This window comes from Struthio camelus, chromosome 1, assembly GCF_040807025.1.
Source record: "Struthio camelus isolate bStrCam1 chromosome 1, bStrCam1.hap1, whole genome shotgun sequence".
Lineage (NCBI taxonomy): Eukaryota > Metazoa > Chordata > Aves > Struthioniformes > Struthionidae > Struthio > Struthio camelus.
This window is the reverse complement of record NC_090942.1, coordinates 205710677-205726080: the sequence shown is the minus strand read 5'-3', so window position 1 is coordinate 205726080 and position 15404 is coordinate 205710677. Positions and strand designations below refer to the sequence as shown.

The window sequence follows — 15404 nt, the reverse complement described above, 5'->3', positions numbered from 1 at the left end:
GCTGTGCGCCGCTGCGGGCCGCGGCGGGCGGCCGGGGCGGGCGGCGCCGCCGCAGAGCGGGCGGGGCGGGCGGCGGCGGCGGCGGCGGCGGCGGCGGCGGCGCGGTGCTGAAGGGACAGCGCCCGCCCCGCCCCGCCCGCCCCGCCCGCCCCGCCCGCCCGCGCGGCGCCCCGGCCCCGGCCCCGGCCCCGGCCCCGGCCCCGGCCCCGGCCCCGGCCCCGGCCCCGGCCTCGCCCGCCCCCCCCCGCCGCCGGCCCCCGCGAGCGGCCCCGCGCGCCCGCCGCCGCCGCGCCGATGCCGGGCGTGGGGGCGATCGGAGCGCGGTGCAGGCACCGGCCGCGGCGGAGCCCCAGGAGGAGCCCCAAGGCGGAGCCGGGCCCGGCCGGGGCCGCCATGGACGCGGCGATTTGGATCTACCAGTTCCGGCTGATCGTGCTGGGCGACTCCACCGTGGGCAAGTCCTGCCTCCTGCACCGCTTCACCGAGGGCCGCTTCCCGGGGCCGCTGCACTCCGACCCCACCGTGGGGGTGGACTTCTTCTCCCGGCTGGTGGAGATCGAGCCCGGCAAGAGGGTCAAGCTGCAGCTCTGGGACACGGCGGGGCAGGAGCGCTTCAGGTACCGGACCCGCGCTCTGCGCCCCCAAACCCGCCCGCAGCCCCGGCCCCCGCCGCCCTGCTCCCCGCGCCCCCTCCTCCCCCCTCCTCTCCTGCCCCACGGGCTTCGCCTCCTGCTCGGGCCCGTCCCGCCCTGCGCCCGCCCGGCCGCTGCGCCCCGCTCAGCCCCCGCCGGCCCCCCGCTTACCAGCCTCTCCACCTCGTTGCCCTCCTGCCCCGCTGCCCACCAGCACCCGCCGGGCGCTGCCTCCTTGCCTAGCCGTCCCCTTTGCACCCGCTGGGAACAGCTCCCCTTGCCTTGCCCTCCCCGCTCACGCCGCGGGGGAACGAGGGGCCCCGTCCCACTTCTCCTTCCCTGCCTCGTCCTCGCCCTGAGGTCCCAGGCGGAGGGTAGCAACCCCCCCTCCACCTTTCTTCCTCCCTTGCAGCAGCAGCTCTCGGCTTCCCTCTCCGTTTCTTACTTTGTCATCACCTCGGAACTAATCCTCCCCTGCAGCATTTCCCTCGGCCGTGACTCTCCCTCCGCTGCGGCCGGAGAGCCTGGGCCACCTCCCCGCTCGGCCTGCTCCCGGCGCGGCGGCACCGCTGCCCCCGGCAGCTCGGGCACCGCCAGAGGGCACCGCCGGCCCCCGGCAGCTCGGGCACCGCCAGAGGGCACCGCCGGCCCCGGGCAGCTCGGGCACCGCCAGAGGGCACCGCCGGCCCCCGGCAGCTCGGGCACCGCCAGAGGGCACCGCCGGCCCCGGCAGCTTGGGCACCGCCAGAGGGCACCGCCGGCCCCGGGCAGCTCGGGCACCGCCAGAGGGCACCGCCGGCCCCCGGCAGCTCGGGCACCGCCAGAGGGCACCGCCGGCCCCCGGCAGCTTGGGCACCGCCAGAGGGCACCGCCGGCCCCGGGCAGCTCGGGCACCGCCAGAGGGCACCGCCGGCCCCGGGCAGCTTGGGCACCGCCAGAGGGCACCGCCGGCCCCTGGGCAGCTCGGGCACCGCCAGAGGGCACCGCCGGCCCCCGGCAGCTCGGGCACTGCCAGAGGGCACCGCCGGCCCCGGGCAGCTTGGGCACCGCCAGAGGGCACCGCCGGCCCCGGCAGCTTGGGCACCGCCAGAGGGCACCGCCGGCCCCTGGGCAGCTCGGGCACCGCCAGAGGGCACCGCCGGCCCCGGGCAGCTCGGGCACCGCCAGAGGGCACCGCCGGCCCCGGGCAGCTTGGGCACCGCCAGAGGGCACCGCCGGCCCCTGGGCAGCTCGGGCACCGCCAGAGGGCACCGCCGGCCCCCGGCAGCTCGGGCACTGCCAGAGGGCACCGCTGCCCCCGGCAGCTCGGGCACCGCCAGAGGGCACCGCCGGCCCCTGGGCAGCTCGGGCACCGCCAGAGGGCACCGCCGGCCCCCGGCAGCTTGGGCACCGCCAGAGGGCACCGCCGGCCCCGGCAGCTTGGGCACCGCCAGAGGGCACCGCCGGCCCCCGGCAGCTCGGGCACCGCCAGAGGGCACCGCCGGCCTGGGCAGCTCGGGCACCGCCAGAGGGCACCGCCGGCCCCGGGCAGCTCGGGCACCGCCAGAGGGCACCGCCGGCCCCCGGCAGCTTGGGCACCGCCAGAGGGCACCGCCGGCCCCGGGCAGCTCGGGCACCGCCAGAGGGCACCGCCGGCCCCTGGGCAGCTTGGGCACCGCCAGAGGGCACCGCCAGCCCCCGGGCAGCTCGGGCACCGCCAGAGGGCACCGCCAGCCCCTGGGCAGCTTGGGCACCGCCAGAGGGCACCGCTGCCCCGGGCAGCTTGGGCACCGCCAGAGGGCACCGCCGGCCCCCGGCAGCTTGGGCACCGCCAGAGGGCACCGCCGGCCCCGGCAGCTTGGGCACCGCCAGAGGCCACCGCCGGCCTGGCCCCCGGCAGCTTGGGCACCGCCAGAGGGCACCGCCGGCCCCTGGGCAGCTTGGGCACTGCCAGAGGGCACCGCCGGCCCCCGGCAGCTTGGGCACTGCCAGAGGGCCCTAGGGCGGTCAGTTATAGCCACTGACCAGTGTTTTATCTGCCTTGTCCTCCTGCTCTCCACTGATGGTTACCAGGAGCCTTCACTAGTACTCCCGTCATTCATAGTGTAGCTGAACTAGTGCAGTTGCTGAAACGCTGCACAGGGTATTAAATCCTCTCTCTCTCTGTCACAAACAGGTAACAAATCTACCCTCTTTTGCTGTCCCAAAAGCACCACAGTCCTTCCCCAGCTTGCTGCTGATACTATCATTCATTCAGGTAGCTCTGTCATTACCAAGTCTTCACTCTTGTGAGTCTTTGTTTTATCTTTAGCGCTTGCCAGCACTTCGGGCAATCTGCGTACGGCTTTATTTTGGACTTCAGGTTCAGTAGTATCTATAACCTAGGTACAAACTTGGGGAGGAGGCTGATGCGTTAGCCCATCTCTCTGCTGCCATACGTGGTACTTAAACCACACACTTGTCACTGGGATTTTAGCCATAGGGTTAAAATGGTTCCCTTCATTGCAGGAAAGACAGGCTTTTAATGTTCCCTATTTTCTTCCCCAGCAACTATGTAGATTCTCACATTCAGCTGATGAGGTGAGATTTCAATATTTTACTAGGGCACATCAACCCTTTTTTTCAATTACAAGCTTTACAGCAAAACAACAACAACAAAACTTTCCTGGGCTGGCATGAGTCCCGAGCTTATATATGTTTTTGCAGACAGGCCTCTTCAAGTTTAGCAAAGAAATTAATAGTGATAATAGCCAGCTCTTAGCATTCTTCGTCTTCCCTGTGCTTTCCAGCAAAGAAATGTAAAATACTTGTAAACAAATGACTAAGTATTTATAAGTGCTTAATTTTGAATTTGCTGACAAATGGCCAGGGTTGCCAATGACACGGCCCTTGACTGAAAGGAATGCAAATACACAGAGTTTTGCACATATTTGAAACCAAATGATAGCCCTCCTTTAAACTGAGAATGCTCGGGACATATACAGTGATGAGTCATGCATTCAGTTGCTTTAAAATTTACCATTAGCATACGTCTGTGTTTTTGCTAATAATACAAACTGAAGGAAGTAGTTTTAAATATCAGTTTTTACTTTTCTGCTGCAAGTTTCTTGTCAATTGATGTACAAAATGTCATAGCATTCACTGAATAGTCTGTTTTACATTCAGTCAAATAAATTATACATATTGTATGAAATGATACACCACAGGTTAGAAACTTGCACATTCTGTTCTCTGCTAATGAAGAAGACTACAGATCACAAGCAAAGTTATTCCTGGGGAAGAACTAATTATTACAAGAAGTAATCTAATTTTCTGAAATGCAAGCAGTTTGCAGTTCTGATCCCCAGCTCTACTCTGACTCACTTGCATTGGGAGTTTGGAGGAAGTAAAACCTGGCTTAAGAGCTCCCTGGAGAATTCGTTGTGTGCAAGGCAAAATACTGGCTTTATGACACCGCCCCCCCCCCCCCCCTTTTTTTGGTCCCAGACATTAGGGACATTCCCAGAGGGAAAGTGAAGTCTGACACCCTTGCCATCACAGTCTCTTAAAAGAGAACACTCATTTTCTTGGAAAATTTGCTTTGGGAAAAGTTTTGCATGTGCCTACTTCTGTGATGCTGCTGTATTTCAACAGAATTTCATGTGTGCTTTTGGAAATCCTCTCTAAAAATGAGCATTCTTTGCATTTTTTCTCAAATAAAGTAATTCTTACCACTTGCACAACAAGTGTAAGCAAGGTGCAAGCACAGATGCTGCATAGTTTACTTATTTTGAGCTCAGATAATACAGTTACTTATTATATTTACTTTGACAGCAGTAAGGCGTCACTAAGCAGAATTTCCCATTGTGCCAGCTGCTGTACAAACAACACCATCACGACCAATGCCTTAAACAGCTTACTAGAACAAGAACCTGCAGACATGTTGAGTGTAGACTAAGGCCCATAACATAGACTAAAGTAAACATGGGGTACACCCTATGTTTCTTTCTCACTTGAAATTTACAGCATTTTTCTTCTTTGGCCAGGTGTTTTTCGTTGTCTACTTTGCTGTAAATTTCTTGTTTATTTTTCCTGTATTTAAGTCCCACCGTATGTATTTACATCTTGGAAATTCCAAGGCTATGAAGTGCTTACTGGTGCTGTTAAGACTGAGAGTTTATTTCAAGAATTTAGAGATAAAATAGTGTGGAGATGCCTCAATTATCTTAACCCACTTTTAATACAACAAGATATTAACTAGATACAGTTACAAGTATGTTCTAATATGTTTCTAATGCATAGCTTAAGAATAAAATACATCTTTATTCTTCTTTTTAGGTAAGCAATACATATTTTCAAAGCCAATATCATTACTACAATGTAGTTCTTAGTCATGGTATAAAAATAAGTCTTCAAAATTAGATAAGGCTTTTAGTGAAAGTTGGTTCATCTTAGTAAAGATCACTAAGATCATAATGAGCAAGAAACACTGTGAGTGATTTCAAGTCACCCTAAAGCCATAGTCTGATGCGATTAATACATCTTCTAATTCATTTTAAGAAACAATTGTTCAGTGGGCCTCATCTTAGCAAAGCTTTTCCTGAGAGTATTAATTATGGTCTTACATCGTTAACCTAATATTTAGATTAAGCTAAGAAGATGACTTCTGTTCTAGACAGTACTTTTCCCTTCCATAATGCTAGTTTAATCAGTATTCATTAGCTGAACCAAAGTTCACTCTAAATGAGAAGCCATAATTTCAACAATAATTTACAATTTGCACGCAGGTTTCTTGTGTAATTTGGGAAATTCTTTATGAATAAGTCGGGCTGCATCAAATCTGACCTGTCACCAGTGCTTCATCCTGACTTGGACAACTTGCAGGACCCTATTTTTTTGCTTCTATTTAAAAAGTGATAAGAATAATGCAGTCAAAAACTTCATTTTTGCTCTTAGAGTCTGATTTTGCAGCACTCAGTAACTAAGTGTGTATAATCGTGTAAGTGGATTGATTCTCTTCTTGTGAGAGAACACAAGAAAGGCCAGTCTGGTTTAGTCTAAGGTCCATACTCACAGGATCACAGAAGAGTTGAGGTTGGAGGTACCTCTGGAGAGCTTCTAGTCCAATCCCCCTGCTTAGGCAGGGTCAGCTACAGCACGTTGCCCAGGACCCTATCCAGACAGCTTTTGAATATCTGCAAAGATGGAGACCTTATAACCTCCCTAGGCAACCCACTCCAGTGCTCAGTCACCCTCACAGTAAAAAAGATTTTCCTATGTTCAGACAGAGCTTCCTGTGTTTCACTTTGTGCTGACTGCCTCTCCTCCTGTCACCAGGCACCGCTGAGAAGAGTCTGGCTCTGTCTTCTTTCCTCCGTCCCATCAGGTATTTATATACATTGATAAGATTCCCCCCTCAGTCTTCTCTGCTGCAGGCAGAACAGTTCCAGCTCTCTCAGCCTTTCCTCATATGACAGATACTTCAGTCCCTTAATCATCTTAGTGGCCCTTTGCTGGACTCGCTCCAATATGTCCGTGTCTCTCATACTGGCGAGCCCAGAACTGAACACAGTACTCCAGATGTGGCCTCACCAGGACCGAGTGGATGGGAAGAATCACCTCCCTGGACATACTGGCAATGCTTTTCCTAATGCAGCCTATGATACTGTTGGCCTTCTTTACCACAAGGACACACTGCTGATTCATAGTCAGCTTGTTGTCCCTCAGGACCCTCAGGTTCTTCTCTGCAAAGCTGCTTTCCAACCAGTCAGGCCCCAGCCTGTCCTGGTGCAAGGGGTTATTCCTACCCAGGCGCAAGACTTGGCATTTCCCTTTGTGGAACTTCATGAGGTTCTTCTCAGTCCATCTCTCCAGCCTGTTAAGGTCCTCCTGAATGGCAGCACAGCCACTTGGTGTATCAGCTGCACTTCCCAGTCTTGTATCATTTGCAGACTTGCTGAGGGTGCACTCTGCCCCATCATCTAGGTCATTAATGAAGATGTTAAACAGGATTAGACCAAGTGTTGACCCCTGGGGTACACCACTAGTTACTGGCCTCCAACTAGACTTTGTGCTGCTGATCACAACCCTCCGAGCTTTACCGTTGAGGCAGTTTTCAGTCCAACTCACTGACTGCTCATCTAGCCCGTACTTCATCAGCTTGTCTATGAGGATGTTATGGGAGACAGTGTTGAAAGGCATCCTGTCTCTGATAGAGCCTTTGCATTCTCCTGAGTACTCTACCAGCCTGTACTTCAACTTGAGGGATTTCTTGAGCGTGATGTGATTTGTCTATTCAATAAACCTCTGTCAGCCTCTTGTTCAGTGTTTGTTCAGTCTTTCATGGAATTCAGATAAACTCTTTGCATTCATAGCATCTTTCCCAAGGAGGTCTACACACCTACCACCTGTTGCATGAAGGGCCATCATTTTGTTTATTTGTTTTGAACCTGACTCCTACTAGCTATGTTTGGTAGCCTCTAGCTTTTGTACTTGAAGAGATGACAGTGTCTGTGTCTGCTCTCTTTGTGATTTTGTAGACCTCTATCATTTCTCCCTTGAGTTATCTCTCTTCCAGGCTGCAGTTTCTTAACCAACTCAGTGGTGCTTTGTGGTCCATATAATCTCTGAGATGGTGCTTATGCTGTAGAAGAACAATGTCCTGCGTTGAAATCAAGCGTTTTTCCTTTCAGCATGTCAGATAAAATAGGCTGAGAAATACGTCTTTAAAACAATTTAAAAAGTTAGTACTAGGTATCATATCCTGGAGTGGGATCCAGAACCTTATATTAGGAAGGTTCCTTGTGCAGGATCTGAAGAACTCGGCTGATAGTGGCCTCTCCAAGCAGGAAGTCACCCAGAGATAACCAAGGGGAAACGATAGGGTTGGGAATGGGATTGAAAATTTGCTACTTCGAGAGGTTTCTGCCCACCTGGAATGCACAGTCTTGAATCACCTCCTGAGAGCAAAGGTGAAAAAGAGGATGAACAATACCCTCCCTCTTTCTAAGGCATAGCTGCCTGTATTTATAGCTTTTATAAAACATAACTATCAGGGCTCTGAGTGCATCTACACTCTGTGCAACCTATTGCCCTGCCTGGAGTCTGGCTGCCTGTATTCAAGGCCAGCTGTGACATGGTGCAGTTGTTGCCTGGGATTGGACTGTTGTGAAAAGAACTGAGGGAGAAAGAGCTGTGAGAAGCTTCATTGGGGCCTCTCGCCCTTGGTTCTTGACTGTCAAATATTTTGTATCTATAAAATGTTTTTGATACTGTTGGACAACCTACCACATTTATGAGCCCAGACTTTTTTTGAAACTGAAGGCCTAAACATTCTGTTTCAAAAATTTGTCTTCGTTTCCCAGAAATACTTTCTTTTTTAAAGAAAAGGTAAATAATAACTCACCTGAATAGTAAGCCTATTTAAATATTTGTAGACCATATTTCAACAAGCATCATGCTTTCTCAGATATTAGACAATAAATTAATTAGCACATAATGAAATCATGTTGATTTTTATACTTTCTTTTGCTATTTTTTTCCCTACTTTCTTTTGTTGCTGTTTTTAAAAGTATCTCTAGTATATCTACCTTTTTTGGTAATGAGAAAACTAATTTCAAATGGTATATTCCAAAAATACAGAAAAAATGGCTGCTACCTCTCTCATATATTCATCCGGTTGTTGTAACGTACAGCACAAAGCTACAGATGCTATTAGCCATCTTTGCTGTAGACAGTACATACACATAATTAAATATAATGGCCTAGATCATCAGCTAGTGTAAATTGCCATAGCTCTGCTTTAGTGAGTTACATAGGAGGGGATACAGACTACTACGTATAAGCACGAAGCAGTACTGTTCTTCAGCATACCCATTCACATAGATGAAACAGCATCATTCTATATAAAAATATTTGGTAGACGGTGCAGTGCTTTTTCAATACTCACTTTCTTCACCTGCTAATACATTTCTTTGGCATAATTGTTTTCAGGGTAGTTGTTTTCTGAAAATTGATTGTATTAGTTTACATTTTTCCAGGCGTAATCCCATTTTTCTTTACATACTTTTCCTTAGTCTGAAGCCACTTGAATTATTCTGATGTACTCATTTGTGTTTGCAACTGCTCCACTGCAAAAATGCCACTTACAAAAACCTTGAACAGATTCTTATAGTACCTTTTTTATACAATATGTCACAGACTGTGATAGCCCTTATTTACAGACTTGAATAATTTGTCAAAACCACATGTCATTTTTCATATCCATGCTGTTTGAATGAACCTGAGGGTTTGTCTTTACATTGGAACTGTTCAGAAACAAACTCCGTGGACTCTGTTGTTGAGAATGTAGAAAAGATCTTTCTGAAAATTAGGATAAACAATCCCTCCCTGTTATCTAGATAAAACCATATCAAATGCAGTTTGCTATGTCTAAAGGAATTTAGTCATCCAAAGAAAGCTAAGCCTTATCTAACTATGTACTTACCTCTCTGTAATATGACTACTGCAGCTAATTACACCTCTGTTCAAATTGTTATAAAACACTATATAACATCTGATTAACTGAAAATCAGTGGGAGTTACTGTTACGGAAGGATATGTTACTGGGTACAGCTGATCCTCACCCAAAAGGTTCTGAAGCTATATTCTCGTCACTATCATAAGATAAAATGGAATTAATTCTTTGCTATGTTATCATTTCAAATAATGATTGTTTTCACTTCCTTTAAAATGGCTCATGTTACCTTCGCCATCCTCCCCTATCGCCCATGATTACAATTTAAAATAATTTTTCAGTCCCTTTATCTTTCTCCATCGACATTCCAGCAAATAATTTTCTTCTCTTTCTAGAGCTTATTAAAAATCTTTTCTATCAGAGGAAGGGTTTCCGCCTTCCAAAATTGCTTCCAATTAATGCTTTGCAATGTAGAGGGCTGAAGAGTAGACAACATCTCTCACTAGCCCCGGAAGTGTCGTACCAAAAAAGGATAAATACAACATAAAGAGCTTTTGAACCTCAATGTGAAAGATATGATAGAAGTGGAAGCGTTCTTTCTCAACGCTTTAACAAGTGTGTGTTTGCTCAGCTGAAGTTAATTTTGGACAGCGTTGTTTCGGGAGTTCCCTTTCATAATCTGTTACCTGTCCACCTACAAGCACAAACAGCTATGATTTTTTTATCAGACTTTACTACTGACAAATTTATCTGAAAGGAATACAAAAGAATATGCTTGTACATTGACAAGCTTAGGCTCCAGTTTTGTCAATATTTGCCTAAATATTTCATTTTGAAATAACTCATTAGAATGAATTTAAGTGCATGGGTATATAAAACTGAACAGCTGGGACTTCAACACTAACAAATATTAGCTAAATATTTTGATATTTTGTGAATACGTGCAACAGTTTACTAGTAACAGCACTTTCCAGAATAATTCAGCATTGCAAACTGCTGCCGGAGGTGTTGATTTCAAGAATGTTTAGAAAGTGACTTTTGAGCGTCAGGAAACACGAAAAAGGAACATCTTTGTGCAGAGAAGGCAAACTCATAAATTCTGATTAAAGAAAAGCGAAGACATATTTCATAAAAATTGTAGTAGAAACAAACACATTGCCACATGGAAAAGTAACCAGTTTACAAATAAAGTCAAAGTGTATTTTAATTTTAATTTTAATTTTTCTTTTTTCTTCACAGATCAATAACACGATCTTATTATCGCAATTCTGTGGGTGGCTTACTAGTGTTTGACATCACAAATCGGCGATCTTTTGAACATGTGAAAGACTGGCTAGAAGAAGCAAAAATGCATGTACAGCCCTTTCAGATTGTATTTCTGTTAGTAGGACATAAATGCGACTTAGTATCACAGCGGGAGGTTACAAGAGAAGAAGCTGAAAAACTGTCATCTGACTGTGGTATGAAATACATAGAAACTTCAGCAAAAGATGCCACAAATGTTGAAGAGTCCTTTACAATTCTTACCCGAGATATCTATGAACTTGTGAAAAAAGGAGAAATCACAATACAAGATGGATGGGAAGGTGTTAAGAGTGGCTTTGTTCCAAATGTTGTACATTCATCAGAGGAAGCTGTAAAGCCCAGAAGACAGTGCATCTGTTAAATTTGTAGCACGCCAAAGAGCACATCAGGTGTTCAGAAAATGATGCCAATCTAATTAACAGAGAAATAATTTTGAAATAATATTAGATCGTGACGTAGCTGAATCATAGAGTGGTAATTGTTTTTTTGAATCCTTCTGTCTAATCCATAACTTCATAAAAATTTAAGTGCTTTTTTTTTTTACAGAGTACAATAACTTTGTGTGGTCTTCAAGAAAAGAAATTATATATTGCTGAAAAAAAGAATCCTATAGCAAGATACTGAGAAAGCGCAATAATCATCATGACAACATCCTCTACTGGGCTTTGTATTTTGAATACAGTTTAAAATCAAGCCTTGATAGGTGAGGATCAGATGAGCTCATTACTTCAGTTCATCCTGCCTTAGTTTTAGACAAGAAAATACTTTACCTTATAGTTTTTTAATGTTATTCTTTACGCAAGTGCAGGTTTGCTAATGACCATTAAGGTTTAGAACACTGTAGAATTTCATAATAAAGATAACTGAAGAAAGCAAGCAGAAAGATTGCTCCAAAACACTTTTGATATGACTATGAATACAAGCCTTACTAAAGAAAAAGAATGTTTTAGAAAAGACAATTTATTTGTATATGAAAATGGGGAATGGAAGCAATGAAATTTATTATTAAATATTTTCTGAATTGCCAATGAAAGTAACTGTAACATCACATATGATCCAGCTGTTATCTGACTTGTATACAAAACAGATTTCCTAAATACTAGAGGTACATTCTGGAGGCCACATCCTCAGCTGGGTAACTGTCATAGCCACACTGATGCCTGAGGAATTATGTTAATTCACACAAATCAATTTCATATTAGCTTTAAAAAATAAATCTACTTCTAATTAGAAGTAAAAAAAAAAAAAAGCTGCAACCCATGGGGTTGAATTTGAAGAGAACAAAGATTGGTTTATTCTAAGCCAGCAAATGTTAAACAGTTGTCTAAAAACAGTGAAGCTTTTAAAACCAAAACTGTTATGAACAGAGTGTTAGGAAAGGAGAGAATTTCTAAAATAATGTTGGGCTACAGAGCAGCAAAGTTGGAGAATTGCTATTCTGAGAAAGCAACAAATAATGACTTTTAATAACAATAATAATAGGAGAAATCTGTGATCATGTAGCATTTTACTGAGCTTGAGGTCATCTTCCTACACCTCTGAATATAACACACTCTAGCTTTATGCAAATTACGCCCTATATGTCTAGCACTTAAATGCCAAATAACTCTATTTCTATTTTATCTCAGTAGTATAACATGATGGCTTGATCTCCAGAGTTGGTAAGCAGCTACAATTTATCTGGACACGCTCATAACCTCCAAACATCAAGCCAGTTATCTTCATGTAAAGATGTGGTGTCATGTTGCAGTCCTCCATGTTAATACCAGGCAAACGGATCTGTGTAATCTAACTTTTTTCTTCAACAAACATGATTGGTTTTCCTTCAGACTGTTTTCAGGTCCTTTTGTAAATAGTCCATGGTATAAGGACAAGTTGTTTGGTTACAGTTATTTTACTGATTTAGGGCCAGTGAAATTATTGACTTTAAAGGGAACTGGAAGGTGAGTTTTCTATTCAGGTGAGCCTGAGTCTCATTTGCACTGAGGCACGGTTATATTTTCATAGGATAGAGGCCTTAATATAAACAAGAATCCAGCCTTAATTTGTTACGAGTTAAAACAGTCAGTTAATTCTAGTTTCAGCATGCCACAAACTAATTGCTCTGAGCCTGAGTCTACTAAACTACACATTGTAGTCATGTATGCCAATGCTGTTTTGATTTGAGGGTATTTTAGGTCGTCTTTATGTGAATTTAAAATATTGCAGGCACCAAAAAGTAGCACGGAATCAGGTTGTGCGCTTTTGACACTGTACCCTGTGTACTAGGCCCATGTTGTGTGTCTGAGAAGATCTTCTCTTAGTGGTTTAAGAGGACAGAATGGACCAATGAATAAATCAGCAGCTGGGGAGTCAATAGACCCAAAGTCTACCACTGGTTCACGGTGGGTTTCTGCGCAAGATTTTCTGTGCCTCACCTTCTGCGTCTCCAAAATAGAGATGACCGTTGTTCCTCAAACTCTGAAAGACCTCTAAGACCCAGTGTGATTGTATGGTCTTTGGTTTGGACTCCTTTGTGTGTGTGCTATCTGTTGTAGAGCATGTAGCACAATGGGAGGTGGATACTGGTTTCTTCCACTGTGCAAAAAAAGAAATTACAAAGATGGAAACAGCTTTATAAGTACCAGGTATTGCTATTATTATAAGTCTACATTTCATTATACTTTTCATTGTTTTCAGGTTACAGTCTTTTAAACTTTTCTTCCAGAATACTCTGGCGCCAATGAGCTTTTCACTCTGTACAGGAAAAGCATGGGGGGATGGGAGGAGGGAAGGGACGGGAGTGGGAGAGGAGAGAGGGGAAGTATGCACAGAGAAATAAACAATCATCAGAACAGAGCCTTAACGATCTCTGCTGTGAATGTTGTATCTGTAGTCTCACATTTATTACGATGGGAGTAGAGCTTTTAACCAGATTCAACGGTGTAAGGATCTGGTGTTGTCAATGCAGCTAGGAAAGAAGTTCACTGCTTTTTTAAGTACTGTGCACATTGTTGTCTTATTTGTAATTCCTAAAAATGTAGAATAACATGTGCATTCTAACATTGTCTATCTTGTTGATATATTAAAACAATACCGTACCTGCTCACTACACACTTGCAGTTAATAGAAATGTCTGATGAATAGATGATTTGCTGAAATATATCATTTTGCTTCTAGATGTTTTGCAGTACGGTGTGTAAGTAACAGCTTGAGTAGGCTGTAGTTTGTACAGCTTAATGCATCTATAGTCTTTTCTTTGTCCCAAGGGAAGGGCAAAAATCATCTCTTACTATTGATACCAGAATAAAATTTCCGGAAATTAAAGAAATCTCACTTGAACCTAAGTTAAGAAGTAGAAATGATTTTAAAAAATCTTGCAAATTAATGATTGGTAAATCCCAGTTAGGAAAAGGAGAAACCTGTTAAAACTAGTAAACTGTATTTGGATTCATATGCCCAATGAAGGGATGGATATAAAATATTGTTTTGGGCGCCTAAAATATTTCAACTGTCATTGCTTTTTTTTTAAGTTTGGTAAAGAAGAAAAATATCTTGTTCTGCTCATTTAAATATTTTACACATTAATTCATCAGATATTTTGGCTCACTTATAACTGCATCTGTCCTATGTAAGGAGCAGAACGTAGCTGCACACACTTGGAGCCAACCAGAGAAAAAATCTGAAGCAGCAAATGTTCACACTAGTCATTTATGTTTTCATACTACTTTCAGGGTAGAATAGACTTTCCAACCTAACTTCAAGCTGTACGACTGACATCCCGGTAACTGTTGCATGCTTACGGAGAATAACATAGGGCTGACTGAGCGCCCAAATACTCTACAGTTGCTCTGTGCTCAGATTACTTCTGGCACAGCTAAATTATTACTGATACCCAAGTCACCTAACTTAAGCAAAGATGAATGGATCCATAATACTCACAGATATTTCAGTTCCTTCCGTTCCAGTACTCAGGGCCTTCATGGAGTATGTACTTCATACATCTCTTTTTACATAATTAACATCATCTGGGAGAGTAATTTTCTCCTAGCTGTAGACCCAACCACAGGAGGCATCAGCTCCTCCAAGTCTCCAGCCTTGCCCTCGCCCAGAACTGACACAGCAATGTGAGCAGCTTCATCCAGCCCTGGAGACAACGAAGGAGGGCTCAGGGGCTCATTCGCTACATGGGCATGGAAGGGCGGGACCATGCACCAGACATGCTGAACCGTTAACAAAATCGCTAAAATAGCAGAAGGCAGTTGTCGACAGTCAGGATTTGCCTCGCTTGCTTCACAGAGTCTAAAGACAATCTTTTAAGTCAGTTAATGGAATTATAGTTCTAGAAGAGGCATCTGTAAAATAGGAATCTCTCTTAAAAGTCTAACAGATAAGACCACACAACAAACTGCAAACATTATGAATATTCTAGAAAAAGTTCAACCATTTGTCTAATGATCCTTTGTTACGGTAGTTAACCCTATGCAGTACCACTTAAGATACCTTGGTATCTTAAGGGTAATAATAGCAGCATTGAATGTATCCAAAAATAGAAGAATTTGACTGAAAATTTCATCTGCCTGATCCTTAAAGAGAAAAAACTTCAAAAGCACATGTCATAAGTGCCTGTAGACTTATTTCCCAGTCTATTTCTAGCAACGATTCAAGGCCTATGTTTAGTTTTAAGTTGTGTGAGACTTTCTCTGAAAACCGACTGGATAACATATGGTGTCTTTTTACTCAGCAATGCTTCCTCCACTGAGAAGCGAATACAGCTATGGAAAAGTCTGAATTTTACTTCTGAGTATGGCAAATTTGTTTTATCACGTTTCAGGGAATGTGCAAATCTGCTGAAGGCGATGTGATTGAAGAAGTGCCAGCAGAGCATAGTATAAAGACTATGAAGTTGTACAAGTTCCTGCAGACAATTTGACTTGCATAATACTTAATTAGTAGCAGTGCAGCATATGTATGAAGAAAACTAGGTTGACGCTGAGAACCCAAAAATATTTTACTAAGCAGCACTTTGGATAGGGAACAGGCGGCTCTGTGAACACAGAGAGACACGTTGCAAT

General features: G+C 45.5%; 1 protein-coding gene across 1 annotated transcript; it reads left to right on the top strand.

Moving 5' to 3' along the window:
* The first annotated feature begins 294 nt into the window (after positions 1 to 294).
* On the top strand, positions 295 to 13671 carry RAB39A (RAB39A, member RAS oncogene family). The gene is made up of 2 exons (XM_068930335.1): positions 295 to 617; positions 10285 to 13671. The coding sequence occupies exons 1-2, from the start codon at positions 295 to 297 to the stop codon at positions 10709 to 10711; spliced, it is 750 nt and encodes a 249-aa protein (XP_068786436.1). The 3' UTR covers positions 10712 to 13671.
* The last annotated feature ends 1733 nt before the right edge of the window (positions 13672 to 15404 follow it).